This window comes from Cryptotermes secundus, unplaced genomic scaffold (assembly GCF_002891405.2).
Source record: "Cryptotermes secundus unplaced genomic scaffold, Csec_1.0 scaffold278, whole genome shotgun sequence".
NCBI lineage: Eukaryota > Metazoa > Arthropoda > Insecta > Blattodea > Kalotermitidae > Cryptotermes > Cryptotermes secundus.
Genome location: NW_019731978.1, coordinates 289,273 through 317,145, shown reverse-complemented (window position 1 = coordinate 317,145; position 27,873 = coordinate 289,273). Strand labels below are relative to the sequence as shown.

The 27,873-nt window shown below is 44.6% G+C and overlaps 1 protein-coding gene across 1 annotated transcript in view; it reads right to left on the bottom strand.

The window, feature by feature from the left end:
• Positions 1 to 27,873, bottom strand: part of LOC111867370 (patched domain-containing protein 3) — a 118,345-nt gene that overhangs the window by 10,665 nt on the left and 79,807 nt on the right. The window contains exons 3-6 of the mRNA XM_023857160.2: positions 27,007 to 27,403; positions 19,287 to 19,630; positions 10,764 to 10,964; positions 6,092 to 6,223 (exon numbers count right to left, since the gene is read on the bottom strand). Coding sequence (XP_023712928.1) covers positions 6,092 to 6,223; positions 10,764 to 10,964; positions 19,287 to 19,630; positions 27,007 to 27,403 — 1,074 coding nt within the window. The remainder of the gene's footprint in view (positions 1 to 6,091; positions 6,224 to 10,763; positions 10,965 to 19,286; positions 19,631 to 27,006; positions 27,404 to 27,873) is intronic.

The window sequence follows — 27,873 nt, the reverse complement described above, 5'->3', positions numbered from 1 at the left end:
TACCATATTTTGAAGGACCCTGCCATCTGCGTCTTCAACAAGGGTGGAAGCTAGAGGTTTCTGAAATGTTGGTACCTATGTACCAAACTAAACAGCGTCACAAACCTGGCGTACTGGGCCCCCAAAATTCAGAGGTTTTTGATTTGGGAATTCACTGAAATCTATCGCGCATAAACTAAATGGATACGTTGGGTTTTGAGTTCTTCTGGGGTGTAGCGTTTTGTAGTTGGAGACAGCCCGACATTTCGGGGGAACATTCCGCCTTCGTCTTCATGGTCGAGAAGATAAGCAAGAAGCCAGCACAAGCGGACGACATGCCGCGCGGCTCATTTTTCGGCCCTCAATATGGAAGTGATCCAATCAGTAAATTTCTGTATCTGTTTGATTACTTATTTGTAGTTTATTTACCCGACCTGTGTGCAGCTCAGTTCTGCGTACCATTGGCTGATTCGATATAGCGAGTAATGAATTTAAAAAAGATGTGGATGGAAGTGGTCGTGGCTTGATTTTAGATAGTGTCCCAGCATTTGCCTGAAGCAACTGGGGAAATCCGTGCAACACAAGTCAGAAGCGCTACAGGCTGAGCCTGCGAGCCCGACGTCACAAACAAATGTTTATAAACGATGGCCAATACTACTGTCTCTGTCGTCCGGTTCCATGTAGCCCGGAAGAAAGTTCTACGTTGCCGTCTGCGCATGTCAGCTTCCTTGTTATGTAAATCCGTATCCAGGAAGTCCTTTTCTCCTTCAGTTGCTTCATAGACTACTTCCTTGGTCATCGGCCATGGTACAGTGGTACGTCGCGAGGTTCCCACCGCGGAGGCCCTGGCTCGATCATAGCATAGTCCTTTTGGGATTTATGGTGGACTAAAGGCGACTGAGGTTGGTTCTTACGTGTATATGAGCATTTCAGTTTTTCCTGCCGGTTATAATTCCTCCAGTTCTCCATACACATCTTTCTTCAGGGGCCAGTACAGTAGTCCCATTGGAGGGCGCAGTACCAAGGGACTCACTCCAGCCCCACTCCTACAATTAACTCATCAGGGGCCGGTACAGTAGTCCCATTTGAGGCCGCAGTACCAAGGGACTCAGTCCCAAACCACTCCTACAATTAACTAATCAGGGACCGGTACAGTAGCCCCATTTGAGGCCGCAGTACCAAGGGACTCAGTCCCAACCCACTCCTACAATTAACTCATCAGGGGCCGGTACAGTAGCCCCATTTGAGGCCGCAGTACCAAGGGACTCAGCCCCAACCGACTCCTACAATTAACTAATCTGGGGCTGGTGCAGTAGTCCCATTTGAGGCCGCAGTACCAAGGGACTCAGTCCCAACCCACTCCTACAATTAACTCATCAGGGACCGGTACAGTAGCCCCATTTGAGGCCGCAGTACCAAGGGACTCAGTCCCAACCCACTCCTACAATTAACTCATCAGGGGCCGGTACAGTAGCCCCATTTGAGGCCGCAGTACCAAGGGACTCAGTCCCAACCCACTCCTACAATTAACTCATCAGGGGCCGGTACAGTAGCCCCATTTGAGGCCGCAGTACCAAGGGACTCAGTCCCAACCCACTCCTACAATTAACTAATCTGGGGCTGGTGCAGTAGTCCCACTGGGGACCACAGTTCCATATAAGACACATTTGTTTTTGTGTCTAATTAAGCACCGTACCGTGAGAAGTTGGGGGAGAGGGGTATGGATCCCCAAATGCTCAGCCTCGACATCAGATGGAGGTAGTGTTCAGCTTCATGCCCCTGCCATTTTACCCCCGGGATGGTGCCCGAGTTACGGATTGGGTAGGAGGCTGGACGGGACCCAGTGCCGGTCGAGGCACTGTGGTGCCTGTCGGGACTCGAAAGCGAACTTGCCAATCATTTAACCAGTAACCGAGCTATCCAGGCCCTTTCACTGAACACGTTCCTCAGTAGAATTATTGCGCCCAGTTTGTGGGACAATTGCATATTTAGACAAGAATTTCGGTGTGGCTGCTGTCCACACTGTCATGCCCCTATCTTTAAGACCAGCTTCGAAATTCTGATCCCATCTGTACTTAGGTTTTGCAAGTACGTGTATTTGCTTACATGGGATTTTCCGACTAATGTCTTGTATATGTTGCTTCTTGCTAAGCGCGCTCCATTGCTTGCCAAATTCTTGATTTCATCATTTTTCTAATTATGTGGTCTGTTTAATGAGGCGCTCAGTGCCTCATACAGTGCGGCGTCTAATTGTTGAATGAGGGGTGAATACTGGATTGCAACGGATATGAAGGGAGGCAGTCGCTGTCTGATTGAGGCACTACCCCAAATCTGGAGGGACTGAGGAAAACGGCGGAAAATCCCAGTCAGGATGATCAGGAAAGCCTATGTTTCGGCCGAGATTCGAACTAAGCATCTCCCGTTACCGTTGCGCCAACCTGCTCCATGGTTTAATTGCAGTAATTTCTTTGAATTATAAGTCAGTCACTTAAAGCATAATGGTAACTATAGATACCACCTGCATTTATTACAGAGACTCCGCATTTTACTCACTGAGTGTGTTTATGTGTTTCATTTGAGTCTCAGAATTAGCGGCAATTATTTCTCTACACAGCGTTAACTGGTTGGTATTTGCAGCGGAGACGCGGTCTGGAGAATGCTGAATGAAACGCCATATGGTTTGGTGTGTTTACCGTCGTATGCTGCGAACGTACGGCCTCTGTCTCTCGCGTCAAACAGTACGCAAAGGAAACAAGCTTGTCTTACTATTCCATCATTAATACAGAGGCAGTACGATCCTCCGAAACGTTGGCATAGTTCTGCCAGGCTCTACAGCGTCACATGATAGTGTATAGCCCTCCTCGAGATACAATTCGTTTACTGAGAAGCGCGACAACTGTGGAGCGTTACGCAGTCGAACTTTACGCATCAGCGCGCTAAGTATTTAAATGTGTTGTTGGGCAGGAGCTTCCAGGAAATCAGTACTTCCTTGGTATCAAGGAAATATTGAACACACGAACTTCCTCTCTAAATTGAAAGTATTTACTTCCCATTTCCGAACAATACCCCAAGTACAGGGAGCCGGGATGGCGTATTAGATACAGCGACTAGCTACGACCGAGGGGTCGGAGATAGTCCCGATAGGATCAAGAATTTTCTCCACATCGTCCAGAGCGGCTCTGGGGTCCACCCAGCCTCCTATCCATTGGGTACCGGGGGCTCTTTCCCTGGGGGTAAAGCGCCGGGAGCGTGAGGCTGACCACTCACCTCCAGCTAGTGCCTAGGTGAAGAAAATGTGGGTCTATACATCCACTCCCCCATACGTTTTCATGGCATAGTGCTTAAGTGGTTGAGCACAGGGACAATTTTATCTTTTTATCTTTTACCTCAAGAGTACGGGGTGTAAAACAGAGTATTATATTTGTTCGGTATATGCTCGTATACACACACACACACACACGTGTTAGGAAAATGGGTAAGTAAAAATAAAAGGTAAAGCTACCCCTGTAACAGGCCGAGGAAGCCCATAGGGCTGTGAGGCGTCGAGGCTCCTACATTTTCTAGAAAATCGACTCTCAGATTGTGCCGAGTTTGTCAGCCTTGCGTGCCGGCCGCCCTTTACTCCCAGGAAGATTCCTGGTACTCACTTCTGTTAGAAGCTGAGTCAACTCCAGGGCCATAGCGCGGCTGGAAAGATTAAATCAATTGAAAAATGCAATGACCTCATCGGAAAACAAACCCGCGATCCTCTGGCTTGTAGCACAGTGCCTCAACTGACTACGATACCGCGTGGCCCCTAGGAAAACGGGTATTGCATAGAATTGCGTCATCTGATCTGTGCGTGTCTTGAAAAGTTTAAACAGCCGAAACAAAGAAAGTACTGCGCATTCTCTTAAATCGTTACACGTGCGCAAGAACCGGAAATAGGTAATACTCAACATTCATTCTTTAGGCAAGGCATATTTGTTTTTATTGTACTAGCAGTGGTAAGTTTGTTTTTGGGGGGGGGATGGAAGCTGATCACTTTCACCGAGGCATTACATCTCTCATTAGTTCCATTCCTGCGTGTATCTTGGTGTACTATGACGTAAGCACTACTTTCTCCGTTAGCCCGAGGGGCTGTCCGCCTTCCGGATCGGCGGGAACGCAGCAGGTAACACATGAAGGTTATTCAACCAATCTGGCATTAGCGTCTTTCATCTTTAGGAACTCGACCTACTTCTTAGACTTGGCTTGGAAAAGGATACTCAGTTTACAGTCTACTCAATCGAAAATTCTTTACTTTTAGCGAAATTTATTTTAAATATTAATGTTTAACCCTTACACATCAACACATGCAAGTAACTGCATGTAAAGCATTTCCTTTGAAGTGTTGGTCACCTTCCGATGGTGGCCATCATTGGCCACCATCGGTTCCCCTGCCAATCTTCATTCCACCAATTACTCCACAATCACCCTCACCTATCATCTGGGGCTGCTACAGTAGGCCAGAAGTGGCCGCAGTGCAAGGGACTTAGTCCCACCCCACTAGCAATAACAAAAAATTAACACCCTACAGTCCTTATCTCAGTCAGTGGACTCGACCAAATTCACTGCACATGGGGAGCTGAGACATACGTTAAGTCCTCTAGCTGGAAAAACGTCTGGGAACCCAAATACGACGTTTTCACAGTACATAAGGTATATATTTCTGTAAACGAACGTCGTAAATTCTTAAATTCTTAAAATTGTTTTGCAATGGAATGTTACTAAACACTGTAACCCAAAATAATTATATTTCCATCGTTCTCTGCACAAGACTTATGTGGTTATCAAAGCCTGTGCAATTTTATTTAGTCATGTACACTAACTGTACACCTGTAGGCACTTAGTAGTACACCGTTTCCAGTCCCCACGCAATACACAGCCCGGTAACCGTACATGCTAGTGATAACTGTCAGTAGAGTTAAAATTCGTTGCAGTTTCTGTGTTTGTTAGTTGGTTAGTTAGTTAGTTAGTTATTGGAGAGGGTGGGTTTCCCCATGCACTGAGACCTGTATTGGTCCATTGTGCTTCCCTCTATGATTTCTACCAGTCTCTATATCCTACCGGTACTGGTGCTTACCATCAGTCCCGCCCAGCCAGCGAGACCGGCTCTACTAGCTGAGAGGTATCTATAATGCTTCCCCCATCTACCAGAGGTATTAGAGACTGCTGTTGGGCGGGAAACGTCCGTTAATTTGGCTCAGTGACCTCCTTTGGAGATATGAGGTCTTTTACGTGCCGTAAAGCTACGACACGGGACCCACGGCTTAAAGTCCCTCCCGGAGGACTTGTTCCCTGAATTTTTCCGCCCTTAAATATTCGACGACCTCCGCCGGGTATTTGAACCCGCGTACTACGAGTCATGAGGTGGGAACGTTACCTCTAGACTACGGAGGCCGCTCAGTTTCTGTGTTAGTATTATTTAATCTTATAATTACAATTAAAATTTGTTGTTAGAATTGGAATTAACATTGAAACCACTGCCCTTTTCGCACTATTCAGTTCTTTGATGTCATGGCATTTTGTTGTTCTTTGTTCTTGTTGGTTTTCCAGTGTCTTACATATGTTCACTTTTCGTTTATGGATAATTCGATAGAGAATTGTGACGTAATACCGAATTTTATAGCTAATTTAAGAGTGTAGTAATACTAAACATGTTATATTACAAAGTTTGACGTGTTTCTCCTAAATCAGTGACAAATTCCTTGGTTCTGCTTGTCCTGTAAGAACCCTGACTTCCTCTGCAGGAGACGCCAATCTTTTCTAGTACGTGAAATTTTCGTCCACTTCTTCACTTTCGGCTCTTGTAAATCATTTTGTGTATCTTCAAATACTTCCATTCTTCTACCTTCTGGCTTACTTTCACGCCAGTGGATTACATTATTATCACCAGGAAGTCATTATCCTGAATGAAGGCCGTACCTTGTTTTGATGATTGGTCTCAGACAATGGACCATTTTGTGATTACAAGTTCAGAATAGTAACTGCACGTAAGCGCGGTTAAAAATACACAACAATAGATAATTTAGCTGCAATTGATCGTATATAATTAAGCAATTAATTAGAAGGTAGAGTGATAAACACTTACCGGACTTGGAGACGGGGTTGACCTTTAGGCAAATCACGGAGTGGAGGTTTTCCTTCTCGGCGTGTCCTGCAAGGGCGACACACGCGGAGAAGAATGTGAGGTGCCATATAAAGGTGAAGCAGACAGCGAAACCTGGAAAATGAGAGAAATTTCTCCGATTAAATCGAGCTCAGAAGTTGAGAAACTGGTTTTCTGTGGCGGTCACGTCTGCTTATGTATTCCGCAAGATTTCTTACAACGGCTTAAGAGAGCGAGATTTGTGGTTTTCAAGGTGGTAGCTGTGACTATGATGATTATCGGATGTGATGCCTCGGAGAACCTACTGCCTCCATCTTCAAGTCGGTGACAATGAAGATTGCTGTCTTCAGGCACGTGACGTCCTTTATCATGATGGGCATTTACCAACGTTTCGGACGAAACAGTTGCTTCCGTTTTCAAAACAGAGGAGGAACAGGCTCTTACAAGGGCAACTTGGGGACGTGATTCCGTATAGTCTGATAAATATTTACTGACGTTTCGGAGTGACGACATACGATCTGGTGAACATTTACGAACGTTTCGAAGTAATCTGCTTTCTTCTTTTCATTCGGAAGAAACGTCTGCCACTCTACCACGGCGTGACGTCACGCTAGACAGTGGTCAGCGGAGTCATAGGGGCTTTCAGGTTCGTTACGAGACGTCTGTTGTTGCATCCTGAACGGTATCTGCAGTAAAATACAGTGTCTTCAGGTCGGTCGGTTTCCTTGAAGAGGGGCATGTCTCGCCCAGAGGTGCTACCAATATATGTTCAACATTTCTGTTGAAATCTCAAGGGAAGGGACCTCTTGAGAGGCCAAGACGTAGATGACAGGTGGATATTGAAAAAAAAATATATTCTCACAGCAGTAGGGCGAGAGGAGTCGAAATGAATTCATGTGGCTGCTGTTTTTAACGTGGTTATGAATCTTCGGGTTCTTCAAAACAGTGGGATTTCTGGAGTGATTCTAAACCATACAGTAATTGTTAAGTTGGTCAGTTCAGCCCCATCTGTCTGTGACCGGAAGTACAATCCGATCTATAAGCGGCCGAGTTTTCAATGAATAGAGAATGTTTATATTGTTAGACAATTCATAACGAAATAAGTTCATTTTCCTGTATCTTTTTTTTTCCCCTCGGCACTACAGCCCCAGTGGGCCTAGGCCTACCTCCATGAACTTCTCCGTTCACTTCGGTTTTTCTAGATCTTACACATTCGGTAGGACTCCTTGGGCGGGTAATCAGCTCGTCTCAAGGCCTCTACCTGTACACAAACACAGAAAAACACACACACAAACTAAACGTCCATGCCCTGAGTGGGATTCGAACCCACGATCCCGGTTTCCAAGCGAGCAAAGACAGTGCATGCACTTAGACCGCTCGGATACCGTGACCGGCTCTTGTATCTTTAAAATCGCTATTTCTTTAGTAGGACGTATAAGTCTTAACTATTACTGTACTTTCTTTTAAGTTTTTTGAGGGTTGTGTACCAATCACACTGTACTAGATGGTAGATCATTAGTAGAAGTTTATTCTTTTTGTTCTGCAGTTAATACGACGCAACCTGTAAGTCTTGTGTGACCTACTTTAGTTGAGAACATGTGAGTGAGCGTTCAATAGACACATGAGGTTAGGGTTGTTGCAACTAGCGGTCCCTTTAATACTTGCAAAAATAACATTATGTCATACACAACTATAAAACACTAGAAGATCTGAAGATTTACGACAGTGGACAACAAAATTAGAGTCTTCTGGGATGTGACGCCATGTACTCTGGTAGATAACAAAATTTCGCACATAACTTCAGAGTAGGAAAGAGTCTTTATGCCTATCTACCAAACCACACTGTTTCACATGCAGAATAAGGTAGTAATAACAGTAAGAAAGTGAGAGTAATTTGTGCTTAATTAAGCACCACACAATTAAGAGATGGGTAATTGGAGGTGTATAAGTTAAATGCATCTTTAGCCTCGACACTAGATACTGGCCAGTTCCATTCTCCGGCTGCTTTAACCCCGAAGAGAGGTTGTCCGCAGGATCTCCAGTGAGTGTCCTAGAGCCGGTCGGGATGCTGTGTATAAGAGAAAAAATATCTTGTCCCTGTGTGGAATCGGCCCTTGATCCCTCGGTCATCTAGTCTGTATGAGATGTGAAACATCTATCTGAAGGTTTCAATTAATATTGTAACGACTTGTGACGTCGCAGAGGACTCCTGAATCTCTTCACAGTTCTTGTGAACATTCCCGCAATAAGAGGTTCACTCTAGCCAATGACTTTGTACAAGGGGGCCCACCAAGCCTCTTACGCAATCGTTACCGGGGGCTCTTTCTCTGGGGATTAAACTAATGCCGACTGTTCGCTTCCATCTAGTGCCGAGGTCAAGATGCATGGAGCTATATCTCTACTCCCCATAAGTCTTCATGGCATGATGCTTAATTAATTAAGCACAGGGACAAGTTAATCGTTTCTGCCTCCATAATTCCTCTTGAACCGGTAACGTGATGCAATCATTTTCATGTAAATGACGAAGATAAATAAAAACAAAATCTACAGTATATAATGATTAAGTACATAATATGTGTATTTGATGTATTTCCATTAATGGAAGGGATGTCAGAATATAGACAGATCCTTCCTTAGAAATAAAGCAGACATGGAACATGGAATGTAAAGAATTCTCAGTGATAAGTGTTAACTGTTGAATTTATGAGGGTTATTTCTTGAGGCTGTCAGTGCTTCGACTCTACATGTCCAATGATAGATCGACAGATGAACTGGAAGGAACTTGGAAGGAAAACGCTATTTACTAGTGGTTTGTCGTGAAGAAGTAACATCGCATTTCTGTTTCCCGTCATTAAACTTCTGAACGTTTTGTCTTTAATTTGCATTGATTCGCTGGTTTGGTAACACGACGAACGTTCATCTGCGCTAATACGCAATCGCTCACTGGGGCAATTTTATCCGCCTCCAACCTTTGCAATTTATTTCCCAAAGATCCATCTTCGAGTTATTCCCCCATCAACTTCTCGGGCTTTTTTCAGAAGTTTTCCCATCCAAAATTCTGTATGTTTGAGTTTTCTGTCCTCCTCATCATAACCACACCTTCATAACCGTCTAGATTTGCTTAAAAGCAACAGTAGGTGACCTGTAAAAGGTAAATCTATCCCTGTAACAGGCCGTGGAGGCCCACAGAGTTGTGAGACGTCGAGGTTCCCATATTTTTCTAGATAATCAGCTCACAGATGACGGTGAGGTTGTCAGCCTTATGCGCCGGCCTCCCTTTACGCCCAGGAAGATTTCTGGTACTCATTTCTGTTAAAGGCTGTATCGACCCCAGGGCCATAGTGCGGCTGGAAGGATTAGGTCAATTGAAAAATCCGATGACCTCAACGGGGGGTCGAAACCGCGACCTTCCGACTTGTAGCACAGTGCGTCGACTAACTACGCTACCGCGTGCCCCTTGTAACTGACCTGTGTAACACGAAGTTCATCATCACGTTTTTGTAATATCCAAATTTCTCAGTTCCTACGCCCTTCTTAGGTCCATGCATGTCCCCGAGCCCTTTGTTTGCAAATACACGTTCTCTCCTCAGAGAAGGGGGCCATGTTTTACACCCATGCGAAGGAAAAACTGTTCTACTATCCAGTACATCTGGGTGTTTCAGCTCTGCTAAATATGAAATATCATTTTTAGCGTCATACTTTGTGTGTGAAATTTCTTTACTCTATTCCGTCACTACAATAGAAGGTATGAACACACTGTTAGTTCGTAATTTCTCACATGTTTGTGCTCGTTAAGTCATCATCAGGTATTTGAGTATTCGTCTGTATTCCTACATTGGCCAGTGTTTAGAGGAGAACGCAACTTTTTATATAAATAACGGCATTACATATCATCAAAAAGCAATATTCCAATATGCAGGAACTCTAGCAGACGAATGCAGATGAATCAAATGCTTGATGATGGCTGAATGAACCGAAACATGTTGTAATAAACATGAATATATGGCGTGTCCATAGTTTGTACTGTGGAGGCGGAATAAAATAAACATTCATAAGTCGACACTCTGCATCATTATCATTACAAACTATGTTGAACTGGCGGTGATTCAAGACGTTTTAGTATTTATGTATATGAAAGGATACGGTTTAAGGATGACCGTGTGTGTGTTATGCTACATAACATGTAGTTTTTACTCATATACACAGATGGCAGCTGTGTGTTCTAAATGTTGTTCTTGTGAAGTGTGTGTCCCATTAATGTAAAGTATTACCGAAACAGAAATACACGTTCGTGGACGTATTTGCATATTATTTTCCTCTTCTTAAGGAACAAGCTTAGGCTCGTAATAACACCACGTATCCCCCTTTCGAAAAAGTGATGAATTTTCACATTTTTTTATAAAGGTTATGTTGTTGGAGGCCACCCCAGTCTCCTGACTTCACATTCCTGCAATCAGTAATAACATTGTAAACGAGGCGAGGGAGGGCGATAATAGGGACAGCTAATGCAGAATTCCTAAATTATATACATTAGGAAACAAATAATAGTAATAATAGTAGTAATAATATACTAATAATAATAATAATAATAATAATAAGAAGAAGAAGAAGAAGAAGAAGAAGAAGAAGAAGAAGAATGATCGCCAGTGTTCACCAGAGTAGATGCAGAATATGCGGACGGACTGAAACGGGCTGATGATTCCTATCCAGAAGCTGATCATGTCGGTGACCGAGGTGATGGTGATCGACACGGCTGCCTCGCTTAACATTCGGCCCATCCGCTCCGGCACAGGCAAATGTACCGACGTCCTTCTCCAGGCGCCAAGCATCACAAACGTGTCATCAATGCCGATACCTGCGAGCAGACAACATAATGATCAGAAAGCGTCTTTGACAGCCCCACAAACGGTGGGTATCTGTGAGTACTCTTCTAATTAACCGACAGACTGACTGCTAGACAAACGTAGGGCGACCGCACAACAACTGCGTCAAGAGGAGCATCAAGACATGAGACAAAAGACGCAGTCTTGCTTCATTCGTGATTCGTCAGCATCATGACTCAGACCGGTGTGCGGCGGTTTTCATAATCTCATTCGTTTCAACTGTGCTCCTTTCTTTGCGTCATGTCGCAAACATCGTATCTTGACTGTTCATGTCTCGCTTGACGCATGCCAGTGTGTGGCCTACCTTACTGTTTGCGAAGAGCAGCATCTTCTAGGTTATAACACCACGCAGTTCGGAGAAAACCTGACATTTCGGAAGAATATATTGCCTCCATCTTCAGGGTAGAAGAGTAAGCCAAGCAAGAAACTATCAGAAGCATACAGCAAGCTCTTGTTTCCATACAGAACTTACTCTTCGACCTTTAAAATTGAAGCGATATGTTCTCCCGAAACGTCAGGCTATCTCCGAACTATACACCGTTTCTTTTTTTTTTATTGCTAGTGGTGTGGGACTAAGTCTCTTGTACTGCGGCCACTTCTGGCCTATTGTACCAGCCCCAGATGATAGGTGAGGGTGATCGTGGAGCAATTGGGGGAATGAAGATTGGCAGGGGAAACCGAAGTATTCGGAGAAAACCTGCCCCAGGGCCACTTTGTCCACCACAAATCCCACTTGACCAGACCCAGGATCGAACCCGAGCCGCCGCCGCGATGGGAAGCCAACGACTAACCGCTTGAGCTATGGCGCGGCCAACTATACACCGTTACAACCCAGTAGCCGATGTTGCACTATGATAGACCCCTCCTTGGGATCCTGGAATCCAACATACTGATTGATTCGATATAGATCCTGTTGGTAGACTGGTCGACAGACGTACTGGTCGATAAACTGATTGAGATCTGCCAAATCATGTATGTACAACTCACATGGCTGACTGCCTAGCCAGCAACTAAGAGTCACGTAATAGGAGCTGATAGTCTAACACCAAGGCAGACAGACGCAAGCGGATTCCACTGGCGAGCTTCTGTAAAGACGGTTATGACATTTTAATCTCCACAAGGCCAGGCAGTATCTTAAGCTTGTGAGCTGTGACGTATTTCCCACAAAGGACTGCTATTTGCGATTCCGGGTAAGCTGTTAAGACCTCATGGCTGGGGATCAGCCATTCTGAAAGCCACAATGCAAACCGTGGAAATACATAATGCTCCCAGAGAGATGTGTTTGAAGATTATTGCCTTGTAGCATACAGGTCCCTTGTACCTTGGTAGGCCTTTCCGGACGTTTCGGAGGAACTTGTTTCCATTATCTTCAGGGTGGAAGAGATTTTTATATGTTATGCAGCTTAAGATATTTCAGGGATTTAGGCCTTTTTGAATTCAAAGGTACTATGTAACCAGTCCTTTCATCAATATACAAAGGTAATGCCCGACGTTCATACAATAGTAAAATGAAACGTCACATGAGATTTACAGTAGTTATTTAAAATGTTTACATATTTATGCTTAAAATAATATGGACATTTAAACCCAGAGTGATATATGGTAACAAAATATGAAAATTGAGTTCCTGGAGTGCCCTGTCTCCGCTTCTGGTCGAAAATTAGCCAATTCACTTTCCTGGTTCCCCGTACTTTTTTGCACTCTCCACATACATCTCCACGGGGGCTTCTCGATTTTCTTGAACAGTGTAAACACACAAGATGATAGGTAAACGCCGTTCGATTGTCTGAAAATGGCGTCCGTGCCTTTCAAAAGGACCAAAAATTTCTGCGCGCATGCGCACCATAGTGACCGCAGCGCTGCAGCGGCAATATCTGCAAACGGAACTTATTTTGTGGATACGCCTCGTATTTCCATAAGTTTACCTTAGTTGCAAGTGTGGAATTTTGTTGTGTGTTTTGTTCTAAGTCATATTTAAACTGCAGTTGTTTCCCTAACTTCAAACCCAGTTTCCTGAAAATGGGCGTTGAGGGACACATTACTTTGTATTACTCAGGTTACAAAGTGTATGTCTTTTGGCGTCTGTCTGACCATGCCTTATGGCATGATGTTTTGGTGATGCTGGACTAGAATATGTTGGACAATATGACCATTAATTGATTAAAAGACTGATTATGATAAGTTGTAATTTGCAATTTACTTGCAAACAGTGCACTAGTAATAATGACTTCTATACAAGGTTATGTCAGACAAATGCGCTTTGAATGAAAATTAAGATATCAGCTCAAGGCTCATGCGGAGTCTTGCGAATTTTGTTAGAGAGAGTTGCTCATAAACATGACACATGATACACTGCCCTAGTTTACTTAGACAAGAATCTAAATGTTCACCCAAATGACAGACATAAGAAATTCCTGCAGCATTTCAGCTGCAGGCAGAGGCTTAACGTTTTCCCCACGCGAGCGCGGATGTGAGGTGAGGTGACGCGGTGGCCATAAGGACGAAATCTTCACGTCCCTGCGCGGTTCCTTTACTGCATTAGCAGGAAACATGCCACACACTCATAGAGACGGATTTCATAGGTGGAGTTTGTTGATTTGTGGTTTCACGTCAAAAACACAGAAGGCGAAGAAAATGAATGATTCATCTTTTGGTCTGTGAAAGATTACAGAATGGGAAATACATATAGTGGAGCGTCTATAATCCGAATAGACTTATACACGTAGTAAGGTGAACGTAATGTTACCCTCTGCTTAACTCATTAAGCACTACGACATGAAGGCGTATGGGGAGTGGATACATACATCCACATTTTCTTGACCTCGGCACTAGCTGGAGGTGGTCAGATTCCGGTCGCTTTATCCCCGGGGAAAAATCCTCCCAAGACCCACTGGATAGGAGGTTGGATGGACCCCAGAGCCTGTCTGGACAGCGTGGAAAATAAAAAATTATTACCCCTAACGGGACTCGATCTGCGACCCCTCGGTCGTCCAGCCCGCAGCCAGTCGCTATACCGACTACGCTATCCCGGCTCCTACTGACTTACAACAGCATAAAAAATAAACCGGCACATAAAAAGACAAATGTAATATATTTTTTTTTTACTTATTTTCATTAAAAATGAATTCTTGCGAAACATGATATGTGTTAATGGAACGGCCTCTCTGGGCGATGGAAGATGTAACCCGGTTACCGCTTTCCCCTAGCCCGGCGTGTAGCCGAACGTCCGCGGGTTCAGGTCCTTCTTTATATACTATAAAATGTACCTGTAAATCTTTTGAATAACTAATTTTACTAAGATTTCGAAGTTTTTATTTGAAACCCAGTAACATGAACGTTTCGACAGTCCGAAAGCACCAGTGCTCTAATTACACGCAGTTCGGATTATCCAAGTTGCACTGTGTTTCATGCACAACCGAAAAGGGTGCCCTGAACATTTTTCTGAGTTGCACGGAAGGTCCAACAGTCTGCTCATCAGTTAGTTAATTGTCTGTAAACTTCTGAATATTAAAAGGAAGTATTCTAGCGGTCTACAAATTTGGCAACTTGAAACAGATATTTTCGCACTAGTCTGAGAGAAAGTTCCTTCTCTGTGGTCTAGGGGTCACAGTTCCTGCCTACAGATCCAGAGGTCCCGCGTTCGATTCCTGAGGCTACCAGATTTTCTGAGAAATAGTGTGTCTGGAACGGGGTCCTCTCAGCCTCGTGAGGATAACTGAGGAGTCATTTCAAGGAAATAGCGGCTCCGGTCTAGAAAACCGAAATTGACGGCCGTGGGGATTTGTTGCGCTGACCACGCGACACTCTCTACCCTCTAAAGTTGGCACTAACTTCGCCGACAAGCGGCGGTCACTCGGTCGGTATATTTCGCTTGAGGACTCAAGCCACGGAATTTAGCTTTTCTAGTTTAGTTTAGTCTGAGAAAAAGAAACGCCAACTTAAACTGGATGACGATGCTTTCGTCTGCAGGAGACCTTGAGCCATGCAAACGTGGTTAAAAACGCGTCATACAATTGTAGTCCCGTCTGGCTACGCACGTCATTTTCCATGACCGCGTACGGACTGCAAAATAATGCACTTAACTGCCTCAGCATCATTGCAGAAGAGTACGATTGTCACACTTTAAACGGCGTGAGCTGAAGGGAGATCCATTTAAAACATTACATTTAATATGTCACTGAAAACGAAACACAAATGAATGCACACAAAAACTGGAAGTGTTCTGCATTGTTCTGAATATATGCAGCACGTTCCTGGCAGAGACATGCTCAAGAGTTATTGTTCTGATGCTGATGATTTTTCCACCATTCACTTCCTTACGCTTCTTGGATGGTTTCAGTACATGTGTATTTTTAAAGGCCCAGTAAAAATGTGCAAGGGTCGGCACATCCGGAGATCTGAACCCTGTTTCTTAAAAAATCCCTACAGCGTGTTCATTGTTGTCCGAGCTGTACGATGGGCAGTGCCATCAAGCACAATCCAACAGCCCATTCTCGAAGTTCCAGTAAGGAGCAGAACTGCATAATTATGGATTTATATGCGTTAGCTACCGTACACGGGGTTATAAATATGTTTTCTATTGGAATGCATTTGTAAATGCATCACCCTGTATGTTGACCTGTATTTCATTAATAGGACTATGTATTCGTATTACGTCGAAAAATAATTTTTAGTTCTTGTAATCTATCTAAGATGTGTCCTCTGCCGCTATGCACGACTACCGTTTTTAGGCGCGTTCGCAACTCTGTGGAACGTCTAACCAGTCCGTCAATACGCACAAAGGAATTCGAGAAACGTTGGATGGATTTTCATGAAGTGATACTGAAGAATTTTACGGAAAATATTCAAGGCCTTACAGTTTTCAATCAGACTGGACATGTTTAACGACGGCTTTAAAAGGAGACCTGTATGCGTTTCATTGCATATCTCGTTAAATATTTATCACAGAGAAAAGCGTTTCTAGCAAATACGAGTATAACACACATTTTAAGCCCAAAACACTTTCTCCATAAGTTTTACACCTTTGAAGATAATTGAAATTTTCTGTCTCTTTTCTTCTGAACATATCAGGAATATGGCTCAATTTGGTAGATAGGTAATAACGTTTCAGAGTAACCTGCTGCTTCCATCCTCAGAATAGAAGATAATTTTCTTCAAATAGTATAATTCTTCGTTTATAGTACCTGAAACCATTACTTAATGCACTGCAGAATGTGACGGATGTTAAACCACATAATTTGTTCGCAGAGCTTCCTGTCAAATTACATATGCATTGCTGCACTTATGTAAGTAATTTCGAGGGTCACATAGGGCCCTTAGGGTTCCTCCATATTGCATGACCATTCACTGTAAACAGTTAACATAGATTAAAAACTAACGGAATGTTGTCAGATAATTTAACCTACTTTATGTTGTTTTTACGTCTTCAAATAATGTGAAAGTATGGAGTTAAAACCGTGCGGCACTAAGCACCAACATTAAACCTGTATTCAGACTAACCTGGCGCAACAGTTAGAGTATCGTGTTTGCAACACATCCAGTACTATTGTAAAATGCATATATAGGTTTCTCTGCAACATTACATATGAGCATGCGCACTCTGTTTCGGTTTCACTGATTCGATATTCCGCTCACATGCGCGCGCAACGGGCTCTGCGTATCAATGCGCTGGACGCAATCGTTATTAATTAAAATTGTCATCATGTTCAATGCGACAGGTTAAGACATCCAGCGTTTTAAATAAACTCCATGCTATAATCTCTGCTTTGAAAATTTAAAAGTTATTCATCTTATCACATATCATACTGCTTTTGCGTGGGGCCTATTTCTTCTTCACTGGTATTAATATTTCATATTGAAAGAAAATGGGCTCTTTTGTTGAGTTCGCAAAGGGTGATGTTCAGTTCTCCCTATTGTGATCTTCTGGCTTATCCCGTAGTCTCATAGGCGAATCATAATACTCACAAAGCCAAAACATAAATCACGATGAGGGCTAGCTTAGCGGTAATGCTCTAGAGTCGTATTCGGAAGGTGATCGGTTTGTGTCTCAGCTGCGGCTTCGGTTATCGTGGATGAGTTTGCGTGGATTTCCTCAGTCTATCCAGGCAAATAATGGAGTAGTACCTCGAATAGACCACAAACACTTTCCAAATGTTTTCCAATTCATGTCATACTACCATTCCACGATATACTGTCTAGCTATTTACAAAGTCATAACATAACCCCTTCACAAAGAAATCAATTTCGAATTAAGGCGTTTCTATCATATTATCAACGTAAAGTTTATGCTTACGCTTTCAGGTTCGAAGTACCCAAAAAATAGGGGCGTGTTTCGTCACGTAACGATGAAATGAAGGCTCTGAAATGCCTCAATTTCAGGTTACCACAGCAAAAAACTGACGTGTGGTAACAAGTTGCAAGAAGATAAATCAAGCAGTGGCTCACACACGAGTGAGTAGTCCTTTGTTCCAGTGTGTCGTGTGTATTCTGTAAATATTGATAGTGTTTTAGTGTGGACATGTGAAGTGTAGTTCACCAATTTGTGACTTGTGGAGCCGCTTCTATGTAACGACAGCGAGATTTGCAAATATACCAAGCCATTTCTAGGCAACGGCTCGGTAAACACGTACCCGCGGCAACGAACACGCATGCAACAATCGAAGTATTGTTGGAAACGGGGTGTTTCTGCGTGGTCCACGCTGAGATGTTATAAGCAAGGGACAAAGTCAGTTGATAGGCAATTATACACTGGAGTCTGTGAATGAAAACCTGAGCGCATGAAGCTGAAGAATATCCACTGTTAGAAGCCGTTGCTAGGAAAAGTCTAGTGAAGACAGCAGGCTGGAGAAGACTTAGTGATTACGTCAGTGTTTTGTAAACTGTGGAGGTTAGCATTGACGCTGTAACTGCATGTAGTTCCGAGTCGTGTGTATAAGTGGCCAATAAATCGAGTGACCAAACCCCGTCTATAGTAACTCATACAAGTGACAACATAAATGAGACTGTTCAAGATTGATTATTTGAGAGTGTCATTCGTGGGAGATGGCGTTAGAAGTCGGCCTCGACGCATCGTTCGATAACATGTAGGTGTGGAAAGGAGCAGGGAGAAAGCAGGGAAAGTTAATGCATACGAAGTCCTACATCATCAGGCGACGAAACTGGAAGAGTCCCTGAGGTTGATCCAGTTACGAAGCATGGGGAATATTTCCTAAAGTTGATCAACTTTCTCAGCATGAGGAAGGGTGCCGCAAAGTTGATCCACTCAAGGAGCGTGAGGGAAGTTGCTATGAGTTTGATCCACTTACCTGGCATTAGAAAGGGTGCCGCAAGGTTGATTAACTCACGGAGCGTGAGGTTGCTGCGAGTCTGATCCGCTTACCTAGCATGAGGAAGGGTGCCGCAAGGTTGATCGAGTTACAGAGCGTGAGGGAGGTTGCTATGAATCTGATCCACTTACTTAGCATGAGGCAGGGTACCGCAAGGTTGATCAACTCACGGAGTGTAGGGAAGGTTGCTATAAGTGATCCACTTACCTAGCATGAGGAAGGGTGCCTCAAGGTTGATAGAGTTACAGAGCGTGAGGAAGGTTGCTATAAGTGATCCACTTACCTAGCATGAGGAAGGGTGCCGCAAGGTTGATCAACTCACGGAGTGTAGGGAAGGTTGCTATAAGTGATCCACTTACCTAGCATGAGGAAGGGTGCCTCAAGGGTGATCCAGTTACAGAGCGTGAGGGAGGTTGCTATGAATCTGATCCACTTACTTAGCATGAGGCAGGGTACCGCAAGGTTGATCAACTCACGGAGTGTAGGGAAGGTTGCTATAAGTGATCCACTTACCTAGCATGAGGAAGGGTGCCTCAAGGTTGATAGAGTTACAGAGCGTGNTATAAGTGGCCAATAAATCGAGTGACCAAACCCCGTCTATAGTAACTCATACAAGTGACAACATAAATGAGACTGTTCAAGATTGATTATTTGAGAATGTCATTCGTGGGAGATGGCGTTAGAAGTCGGCCTCGACGCATCGTTCGATAACATGTAGGTGTGGAAAGGAACAGGGAGAAAACAGGGAAAGTTAATGCGTACGAGGCTGATCCAGTTACGAAANTGTAGGGAAGGTTGCTATAAGTGATCCACTTACTTAGCATGAGGCAGGGTACCGCAAGGTTGATCAACTCACGGAGTGTAAGGAAGGTTGCTATAAGTGATCCACTTACCTAGCATGAGGAAGAGTGCCGCAAGGTTCATCAACTCACGGAGCGTAAGGAAGTTTGCTATAAGTGATCCACTTACCTAGCATGAGGAAGGGTGCCGCGAGGTTGATGCCGATAAACTCAATGCCCAGGTACATGGTGACGCCGAACGCGGCAGCAGTGCCCATGCATGCCGAAATGTTCCCCAAGAGACCCAGCCAGGGTTTGGCACGGACCCAGTCGGCCATCCAGCAGGATGTGATGGAGAAGGCCGCCATGATGAGGAACGTTGTGCTGAAGTAGGGAACCACGGTCCGCGTGTTACGCTCCAGTTCGATGTCCAGGGTTCGACTCGCGAACCTGGCGGTGGAGATGTGCCTAAACGCGTGGGTGTCTTCAGCTCGGCCCACCGCGTTCAGGAAGGCGTCCTCCCAAGCCGCACCTCTGCAGAAAACAGAAACTGACAACAGCAGTTCCATGCCTGGATTGCCTGGACAGCGGAGACGTCACAGCGCAAGTAAAGGCGTTTTGGAATTCGGCGCTACCACTATAATTTTGGTGGAAGCAAAGAAAGAGAAGATGGGCAGGGACTTGAGCACGCATGAGGAGATGATTATACGTAACGAATATTAGTTGGGAAAAGTGAAGGAAAGAGGCAAGGGCCCAGCAAATTGGGTGAAAGAGCTACTCTTTTTAATTTAATTCTGGGATACCCTATTCTTATCTGCAGCAATTCCATTCTAATCGCTCAATAATAATATTAAAATTCGACTCTATATACTCTAAATACGCCCACCTCCCAGCGAGCCGCAGAAAGTTACGAAAAGGGAACCCAGTACCTCGGGGTATAACTGGGTCACCTTCTCACTGGGGGACAAATACAGAGACCTGGTCCTCCAGGTTGGGATTTGGACGCTAGGATGACAACCTTTCTTTTTAAAAACTTACTGTTGTGAAATCGAAAGTGAAAGCTGGGTGGTCTAATTCCCAGGAACGGAAAAATCTGGCAAAATCTTCTAAGGAAGGCAATAGCTAAAAAAAGGGTTGTTTTGCCAGTGATGATGTCTATGTGCTCTAACTGCTGCCCACGCTGTTAAATAAACCATAAGAAAATTCGTAGTCAAAGAGAGGAATAGATACATGGACTGTGCAGGGCACTCGTCAGTGCATTCACGGACAGATTCACGGACAGATTCTTCCTCAGCTCAGAGAAGAAGCACAAAGGTGAATAAGAAACGCCGGTGCCCAGCTGTACGCCCATATCAGAATGTTGCCGAGAGTCACACTGACCGGATACCACGTAAATACTGGACGAGTGAGGTGAGTCAACGGGACTGCAGCCACTGTCAATGGCTCAATTCTTCCATGAAGATGGGGCCAATTTGTTCCTCCGAAACATTGGAAATCACATACCAGACAACAAAGTGTCATAACTTTAATCGTCGTCGAGCCCTTACGTTGAGCGTCACGCTCTGACTGCCTNAGGCTGTTTGGCAGGGTCTCACTCAGGAAGGGAAGTGGGAACTCCTGTTACAATACACACACACTTTGTTCCACCAGACACTTTATTAAACTCTTGTCCATAGTGAACCCCACTAACGCACTACATTAAAATGGTGTCCGCTGGGTTTCCGATCTTGAACCAGACTCCTTCCAATGACTTCTCTTTTCGAATTTTCGTCCTAATAGTTTTCGATCTAGAGTAAGACTCCTTGCAGAATTTGCGTCCGAATGGTTTGGTATTTTGAATAAGACTCCTAGAATGCCTTCTCCTCGCAACCCTCGGAGTCGTCTCGGTCCACAAGTGAACTCCAGAAATTACAAGGATTGGTCATTTTCAAAAAATGGGAGTACACTAATTAAGTATTCCCCCAATCCTTTTACGTATTACAGGGAATTGAGGCGCTGAAACTTAACATAAAATCTGTCGTAGCTTGACAAATGTTATGCTTGGCTTGGGGTTGGGAGACCACCCATCTTTTGAGTTATGGGTTCGAAAATGTCACTTATTGTGTTCTCCAAGGATTCAGACAAGTAAAATTTTGTGTGACTTTCTAAAGAACCAAGCTGCCGGGGGGTCTTCCTCTTTCGTTTCGCATCTGCCTTGACCAGTCGTTTTTCTATTGTCTTTTTCATTGGAGAGTTTGGGCTAAAACTCCTTCTTGAGGGCAAGAAATAGCCTACGTACCTCTCATCCATTTACTGTAGGTTATAAATAAACCTAAACGAACAGGTTGATTTACCCGAATCCAAACATTCTACCGAATTAAATCGAGCTGGGGTAGGCAGATCGGTTACATAACGGAAAGTATGGCAGTATGAATCTTTATCTCTCTAACCTTTATGGTTTACAGCATTCTCACGAAGAGAACATTGTTCTGCAGTACAACATTATCATAAAGACAAAAATGTTCTGGTTTACAGCATTCTCATGAATAGAGCATTGTTTTGGAGTACAGCATTCTCACGAAGACAAAAATCTTCTGGTTTACAGCATTCTCACGAAGAGAACAGTGTTCTGCAGTACATTATCATAAAGGCAAAAATGTTCTGGTTTACAGCATTCTCATGAATAGAACATTGTTTTGGAGTACAGTTTATCATGAACAGAACACTGCTCGCGTGGTCTCAATCATTCATCTGAATGCTACGTACGTACTTCTCGTTTCACATATGAAACTGAAAGAGGATTCCTGTTTATGCTGTTACCTCTTGGACATGAAACTTAACGGTTTGGAAATTCTTTACATCTGGAATATCCTTCAGGACCGAACTGAACTGGCATGAGATACAGATGCTGCATGGGCTCCATTCAGACGAGATACACTTGATATGAACAGAGACAATGGGCAAGTTATCTCGGGTGTAACGCTTGGCTTGTTACTCTTGGCCGGAACACAGACTATCCTGCTGACTGGAATATCTCGTGGATTACCTCAAGTCAATTCAGGAAAATGCCAATATTGTAGTTTAAATTGTGCCATGACCACTTCTTTACATCTGAGGTATGACAACATCGGCAAATTTTCCTCCTCCTTGCTTTGATGTTTCCACAAAACGTGAATGGCCTAGCAACGAAGCTCGGACATTACCATTTTGTCCACAATTCTCCTCCATATATGCTTCCATTTTCTCCTGTATTTCTGCCCGTGTCCTTGCTCTGTTTCATAACTTCCCTATTTCTTATTGCTAGTGGGGTGGGACTAAGTCCCTTGTACTGCGGCCACTTCTGGCCTATTGTACCAGCCCCAGATGATAGGTGAGGGTGATTGTGGAGCAATTGGTGGAATCAAGATTGGTAGGGGAAACCGAAGTACTCGGAGAAAACCTGCCCCCACCACAAATCCCACTTGACCAGACCCGAGATCGAACCCGGGCCGCCGCAGTGGGAAGCCAGCGACTAACCGCTTGAGCTATGGCGCGGCCTTAACTTCCCTAACTTGTCACCATCTTCAACTTGTTTTCCTCTTGCGTGTTTTCCTTCTAGTTCCCCATGTTCAAAACCAACTTAAGATTTCGTCGTCGTTGTCCCTTACAGCATGTCCATGCCGTAATGTGGACGGGTTAACAGGCTTATTTTAGATTCCCAGCCAACTACAAACACCACAGAAACAATTCACTGACGACAAGGTACATTTTCTCTGGGCGAAGAAAGTAAAGAGAATACAAATTTAATCAGAATTGGAAGGAAAAATAAGCGGACAGACGGGAAGAATTCGGATTTGATGTCGCACTTCGTATAGACAAAGAAAATAAATCTTATTGAAATCAAATATTCCTACACTGAAGTCCGACAGGCATTCACATATTTTTAATTGACTGTCTAACTAAAACTAACTTCACGGAGATGAGACCTTCTTGAGAAGCCGCCAACTGTGCAGCTATTCAAGAACTTTCCAGCATTTTATGGAACCCGGAGGTTCACAAGAGCCTTTCACTGGTCCCTATCCTGAGCCAGATCAATCCAGTCCATGCTACCCCATCCTATCTCTGTAATATTGATCCATTTTAAAATTGTCCACCCACCTATGTCTTGGTCTTCCTAGTGGTATCTTTCCTTCTGGCTTTCCCACCAGTGTCCCATATACATCCCTCTTTTCCCCATTCGTCCTACATGCCCTGCCAATCTCATACTCCTTAACTTGATCAATCTAATTACACTTGGCCAAGAGTACAGGTTATGAAGCTCCTCTTTATGTAGTTTTCTCCAACTTCCTGTCACTTCATCTATCTTCGGTCAAAATATTCTTCTCAGCACCTTGTTCTCAAACACGCTTCGTATATATGTGTTAATTAATTGCATTATATTTTTGGATTATTTATTAATTTTCTGTTGTTTCAGTTCCCATCTCTTTGAGATATGGGCTGCTTCAGACTGTATGTACACCATGCGATGTTAGTCACACTGCAGACCGGGACAGCAGGTAACGGTTTGTCATGTTACACAACTAGATATCCCAGAAGCCAGCAATCTTCGTAATTAGCCTGACCCTTAGCACAACCAATCTTTCTCTCAATCCCCTTTACCAACAGCTTTGACGTCACAGAAGGCCGAAGTTGACATGAATTCCGTACGTGGTCATTGAAGCATCCAGTAAGGAGACATCTGCAGACAGCAGGGAAAACTGCGTAGTTCTTTTAAGCCAGAAGGATTTAAGGAAAGACTAGGAAATGGAAAATAAAGGTTCGGTGTAGGTAGAAAGGGAGAGGTTCCCTCCGTGGTTTTAGTCCGCAAGCGAACTCTACCGACCGAGCGAGCGCCGCTTGTCGGCGAATTTAGTGCCAGCTTTAGCGGATAGACCGTGTCGCGTGGTCAGCTCAACGAATCCACACGGCCGTTAATTTCGGTTTTCTAGACCGGAGCCGCTATTTCCTTGAAATATCTCCTCAATTATCCTTATGAGGCTGAGTTGACCGCGTTCACAGACCCACTACTTCTCAGAAAATCTAGTAGCGCCGGGATTGAAACCCTGACCTCTGACCACTTGACCACAGAGGCGGTCTGGGGAGGGGGGAGACGCAGTGGTAGAAATATTTAAGCTGTGAAATTTCCCAGCCAGTTGTCGCTCGTTCTTGTGGCAATGGTGGGTTGGAAAGAAGGCAAAGCCTTGGGAAGTGACCTGTAAGGGAAATGTGTTGAGCGTGCTCATTATTGCATTAGGGTGCAATTTTGATGTCAACACTGGAGGCTGCCTTAGGGCGGCATTAGGGCGGTGTTTCATGTGAACATTGGAGGCTGCATTATGGCTGGACTGTGCTGCTACCTAGTGTTACACACAGAAAATTATTACGTCCATTACAGCAGTTTTACTTCAATTTGTAACCTATTTACTGACTCTCCCTCGTAATTAATACGAGTCTCTACGTCATGTGACTGGCTAAGAGGTTGGAGACCCTGGTCCGATTCTCAAAAGGGGCACAACGTCTAAGACAGCTCTTTTTAATGGGTTCTGGAGGCTTCTCCCCACGGACAGAGCAGCCTAGGTCAGACATAATTCGAGGCAGACTGTGTGTAGTTTTGTCTTTGTATATTGTAAGGTTTCATAGCGAGATGCTTAGACATGGGAAGATCTGACTCAACTCTTATTATTAAAAGGAAGTGGGCAGTTCCTTGTTGTTCTTTTTCTTAGTGTTGGCTCTTCATGTGCTCCACTCTCCAGCCTTCTTAACTCCGGTAAAAATCCAGAAGTACGTGAGCCATAGCTGGGGCGAGGTACAATCAGTGGCTGGTCTGGCAGGCCTGTATACAAAGCAGTGCTGTGAAGTGCACTGGGGAACCGGAGCTTCGCAGGGTGTTCAGCTTTCCTGAACACGGTGGCTGTCAGAATGATTCGAACGCCTGGACAGGGTTGAAAACAGGGTCATTTCGAATCTCCGTCAGGATACAGAATGTTCGTAGTTTTGTTCAGCCCCTCCGTGATGGTTCCGATTAGGCCACGACCACTTCCTTCCAAATGCTTTATAATTCATGATTCATCAATCATTCTACAGTAAAAGAAGGTCAAGTTGTTAAGCACTACGCCATGAAGGCGTATGGGACAATGGCTGTATAGATAGATCCACGTTTTCTTGACCTCAGTACTAGTAGGGGCTGAGTGGTCAGCTTCACGCCCTGACCCCTTTACCACCAGGAAAGGGTCCTTGGTACCCACTGGATAGTAGGCTCGGTGGGCTCCAGAGCCGGTCTGGACCCTGTGGAGAACATTCTTGACCCTACAGGGACTCCAACTTCGACCCCTGGTCGTCCAGCCCGTAGCCAGTTGCTATACCGACTGAGCTATACCGGCTCCTCATTCTACCTTTCTATAATATATAATTCATACACTGTCTGTGTAGCAAAGTAATCCACAAAGGAAAATATTGGGCGTACATTCTGCGGGTCTGTGGTTGTGTTCGCAATAACCTAACTGGTGTTTAAACACAGGACTTCCGCCCTCTAGGCCCATCAGATTGTTGGCCTGAACCATCCGAGACATATGCCACTGTTATAGTCCAGCGATTTGTCAGTCGCCACTCAGCTACGCAAGAAGTATGAAACTCGTGCTGTGCAATGTACAGTGGGCGAATCTCTGTGGAACGACACACGAGGACTCCATCCCTGTATGCAGCTTTAAAATGCAGGTGACGTACTGAAGGAGACGCCACATTATGAAATCTATCCTTTTCAGACAACACACAAAGATGTCGGTCGCAGTGGCCTCATCTTTGCCGACCCAGTGTATTGTGCGTGTCATGCGCTGTCATTGCTGTAGCCGTTGCCTAGCAACGACAAGGGGATACACAAATAGACACACAAACTGATGGGAGGAATTTATGAAGTACACAGCTGAGATGGGCTCAGGTGCCATGATATGCCAAGTTTCACGAAGATCGGTTCAGGCATTCAGAAGTTGATAGGAGAGAGTACATAGACACACAGACAGCATGGTGATCTCATAGGCCTATTTTGAGTCTTTTCAAAATAAGGAAAGTAGGCTAAAACACAGAAGCATACAAAGGCATGGTATTACCATTAAGCTAAAGGAGAGGGGGTAGCGGAAGAACTTTAAAACTTTAAAAAATAACTAATATCCGAACTTGCGACAGATAATGTAATCAAAAGAGAATTTCCATGGGGAAAAATTTGCAACAAAAACGTCTTATGCAATCCTATAGAATTAAACTTTAAAAAGGTAAAGATATCCTTGTAACAGGCCGTAGAGGCCCATAGGGTTGTGAGGCGTCGAGGCTCCCACATTTTCTACACAACTGGTTCACAGATGGCGGTGAGGTTGTCAGCCATACGCGCCGGCCGGCCGGCCGGCCGGCCGGCCGCCCTCTTNTTCACAGATGGCGGTGAGGTTGTCAGCCATACGCGCCGGCCGGCCGCTCTCTTCCCCCCAGGAAGATTCCTGATACTTATTTCTGTCAGAGTCGACCCCAGGGTCATAGTGAGGCTGGAAGTGTCAGGTCAATTGAAAAATCCAATGATTCCTCATCGGGAATCGAACCCGTTACGTTGTGGTTACTCCTCGGTGTTGGTGGGACTCCGCCTTTCCGGCCCTTAACAATGAACCCTTCCTGCCCCAGTGCTTAAGTAAGCACCACGCTATGAAGACGTATGTGGGAATGGAGGTATATCTCCACATAACTTTTCCTCGGCAGTAGATGGAGGTGAGAGGTCAGCTTCACGCCCTGAGGCTACCTCTCCAGGGAAAGAACCGCAGTAGCCACTGGATACGAGGCTTGACGTGTCCCAGGGCCGGTCAGGGAATCTATCCCCAATTCCCTAGGCCTTCCAGCCTGTAGTTTGGTCACTATGCCGTTACACGGGACCTTACCTGGCATCCTGTCTCTTGGTGTCTGCAGTGACGAAGTACACAAGCTGAACTGACGGCACACTGATGATGAGGCCGTCTTCACTAACCACTGTGCCACCAAAGTAGACAGGGAACGTATGGGCATCCCACGTGACAGGGTTGAACATGATGGGAAACGTGAGGTTCAGGGTTCGGCTCTCGACCTCGTCGATAATGTAGTCGAGGTTGAGAACGTCGTTTTGGAAGCATTCGTCGACCCACCGAGCGCACACGTCGCGGTAGGTGAAGGGCTCCTCGTCCTGCCAGCGGACCGTCTCGTTCTGGATGAGCTGGTCCAGAAGTCTCAGTTCCCGCCAGATTTCCCGCTTCAGCATGTCTTTCCCGTGCTTCGGGATCACAATCACCCGTCCGAACCGCCCTGCGAAAAGAAATATCTACTGTTTAGCTCACTCTCCCCTTAATTTGATACAGACAATATTAGTGGAACACCTGCTAAGTCGTGTCTGTAGACCACACTTTTAAACAGGCGACAGTAAAACAGCCGTTGCTAAGGAACAGCACTGTGGACATGTTGTTTCCCCGGCAACTACAGAACACGCAATAATGGAAGGGACGTTTTCTCTGCGGTTCGTGCAAGGGCTGAAATATAAGAGGATTAAACCTCCGAAATGTCGTGTTTTGAAAAATAAACAGGGCAGTGTTTTTAGATAAATACAGGACAATGGATAATGTCCAGCAACATAATATTTGTAAAAATGGAAGCCTCTCAAATATCATTGCTTTCGTTCTGTAAGAAAAAAGAAAAGCATCAAACCACTTGAACCTCAACTCGAGGAAATATTTCAAAATCCAAACAGCTGCCCATAAGAGAGGAATCTTCATTCTTGT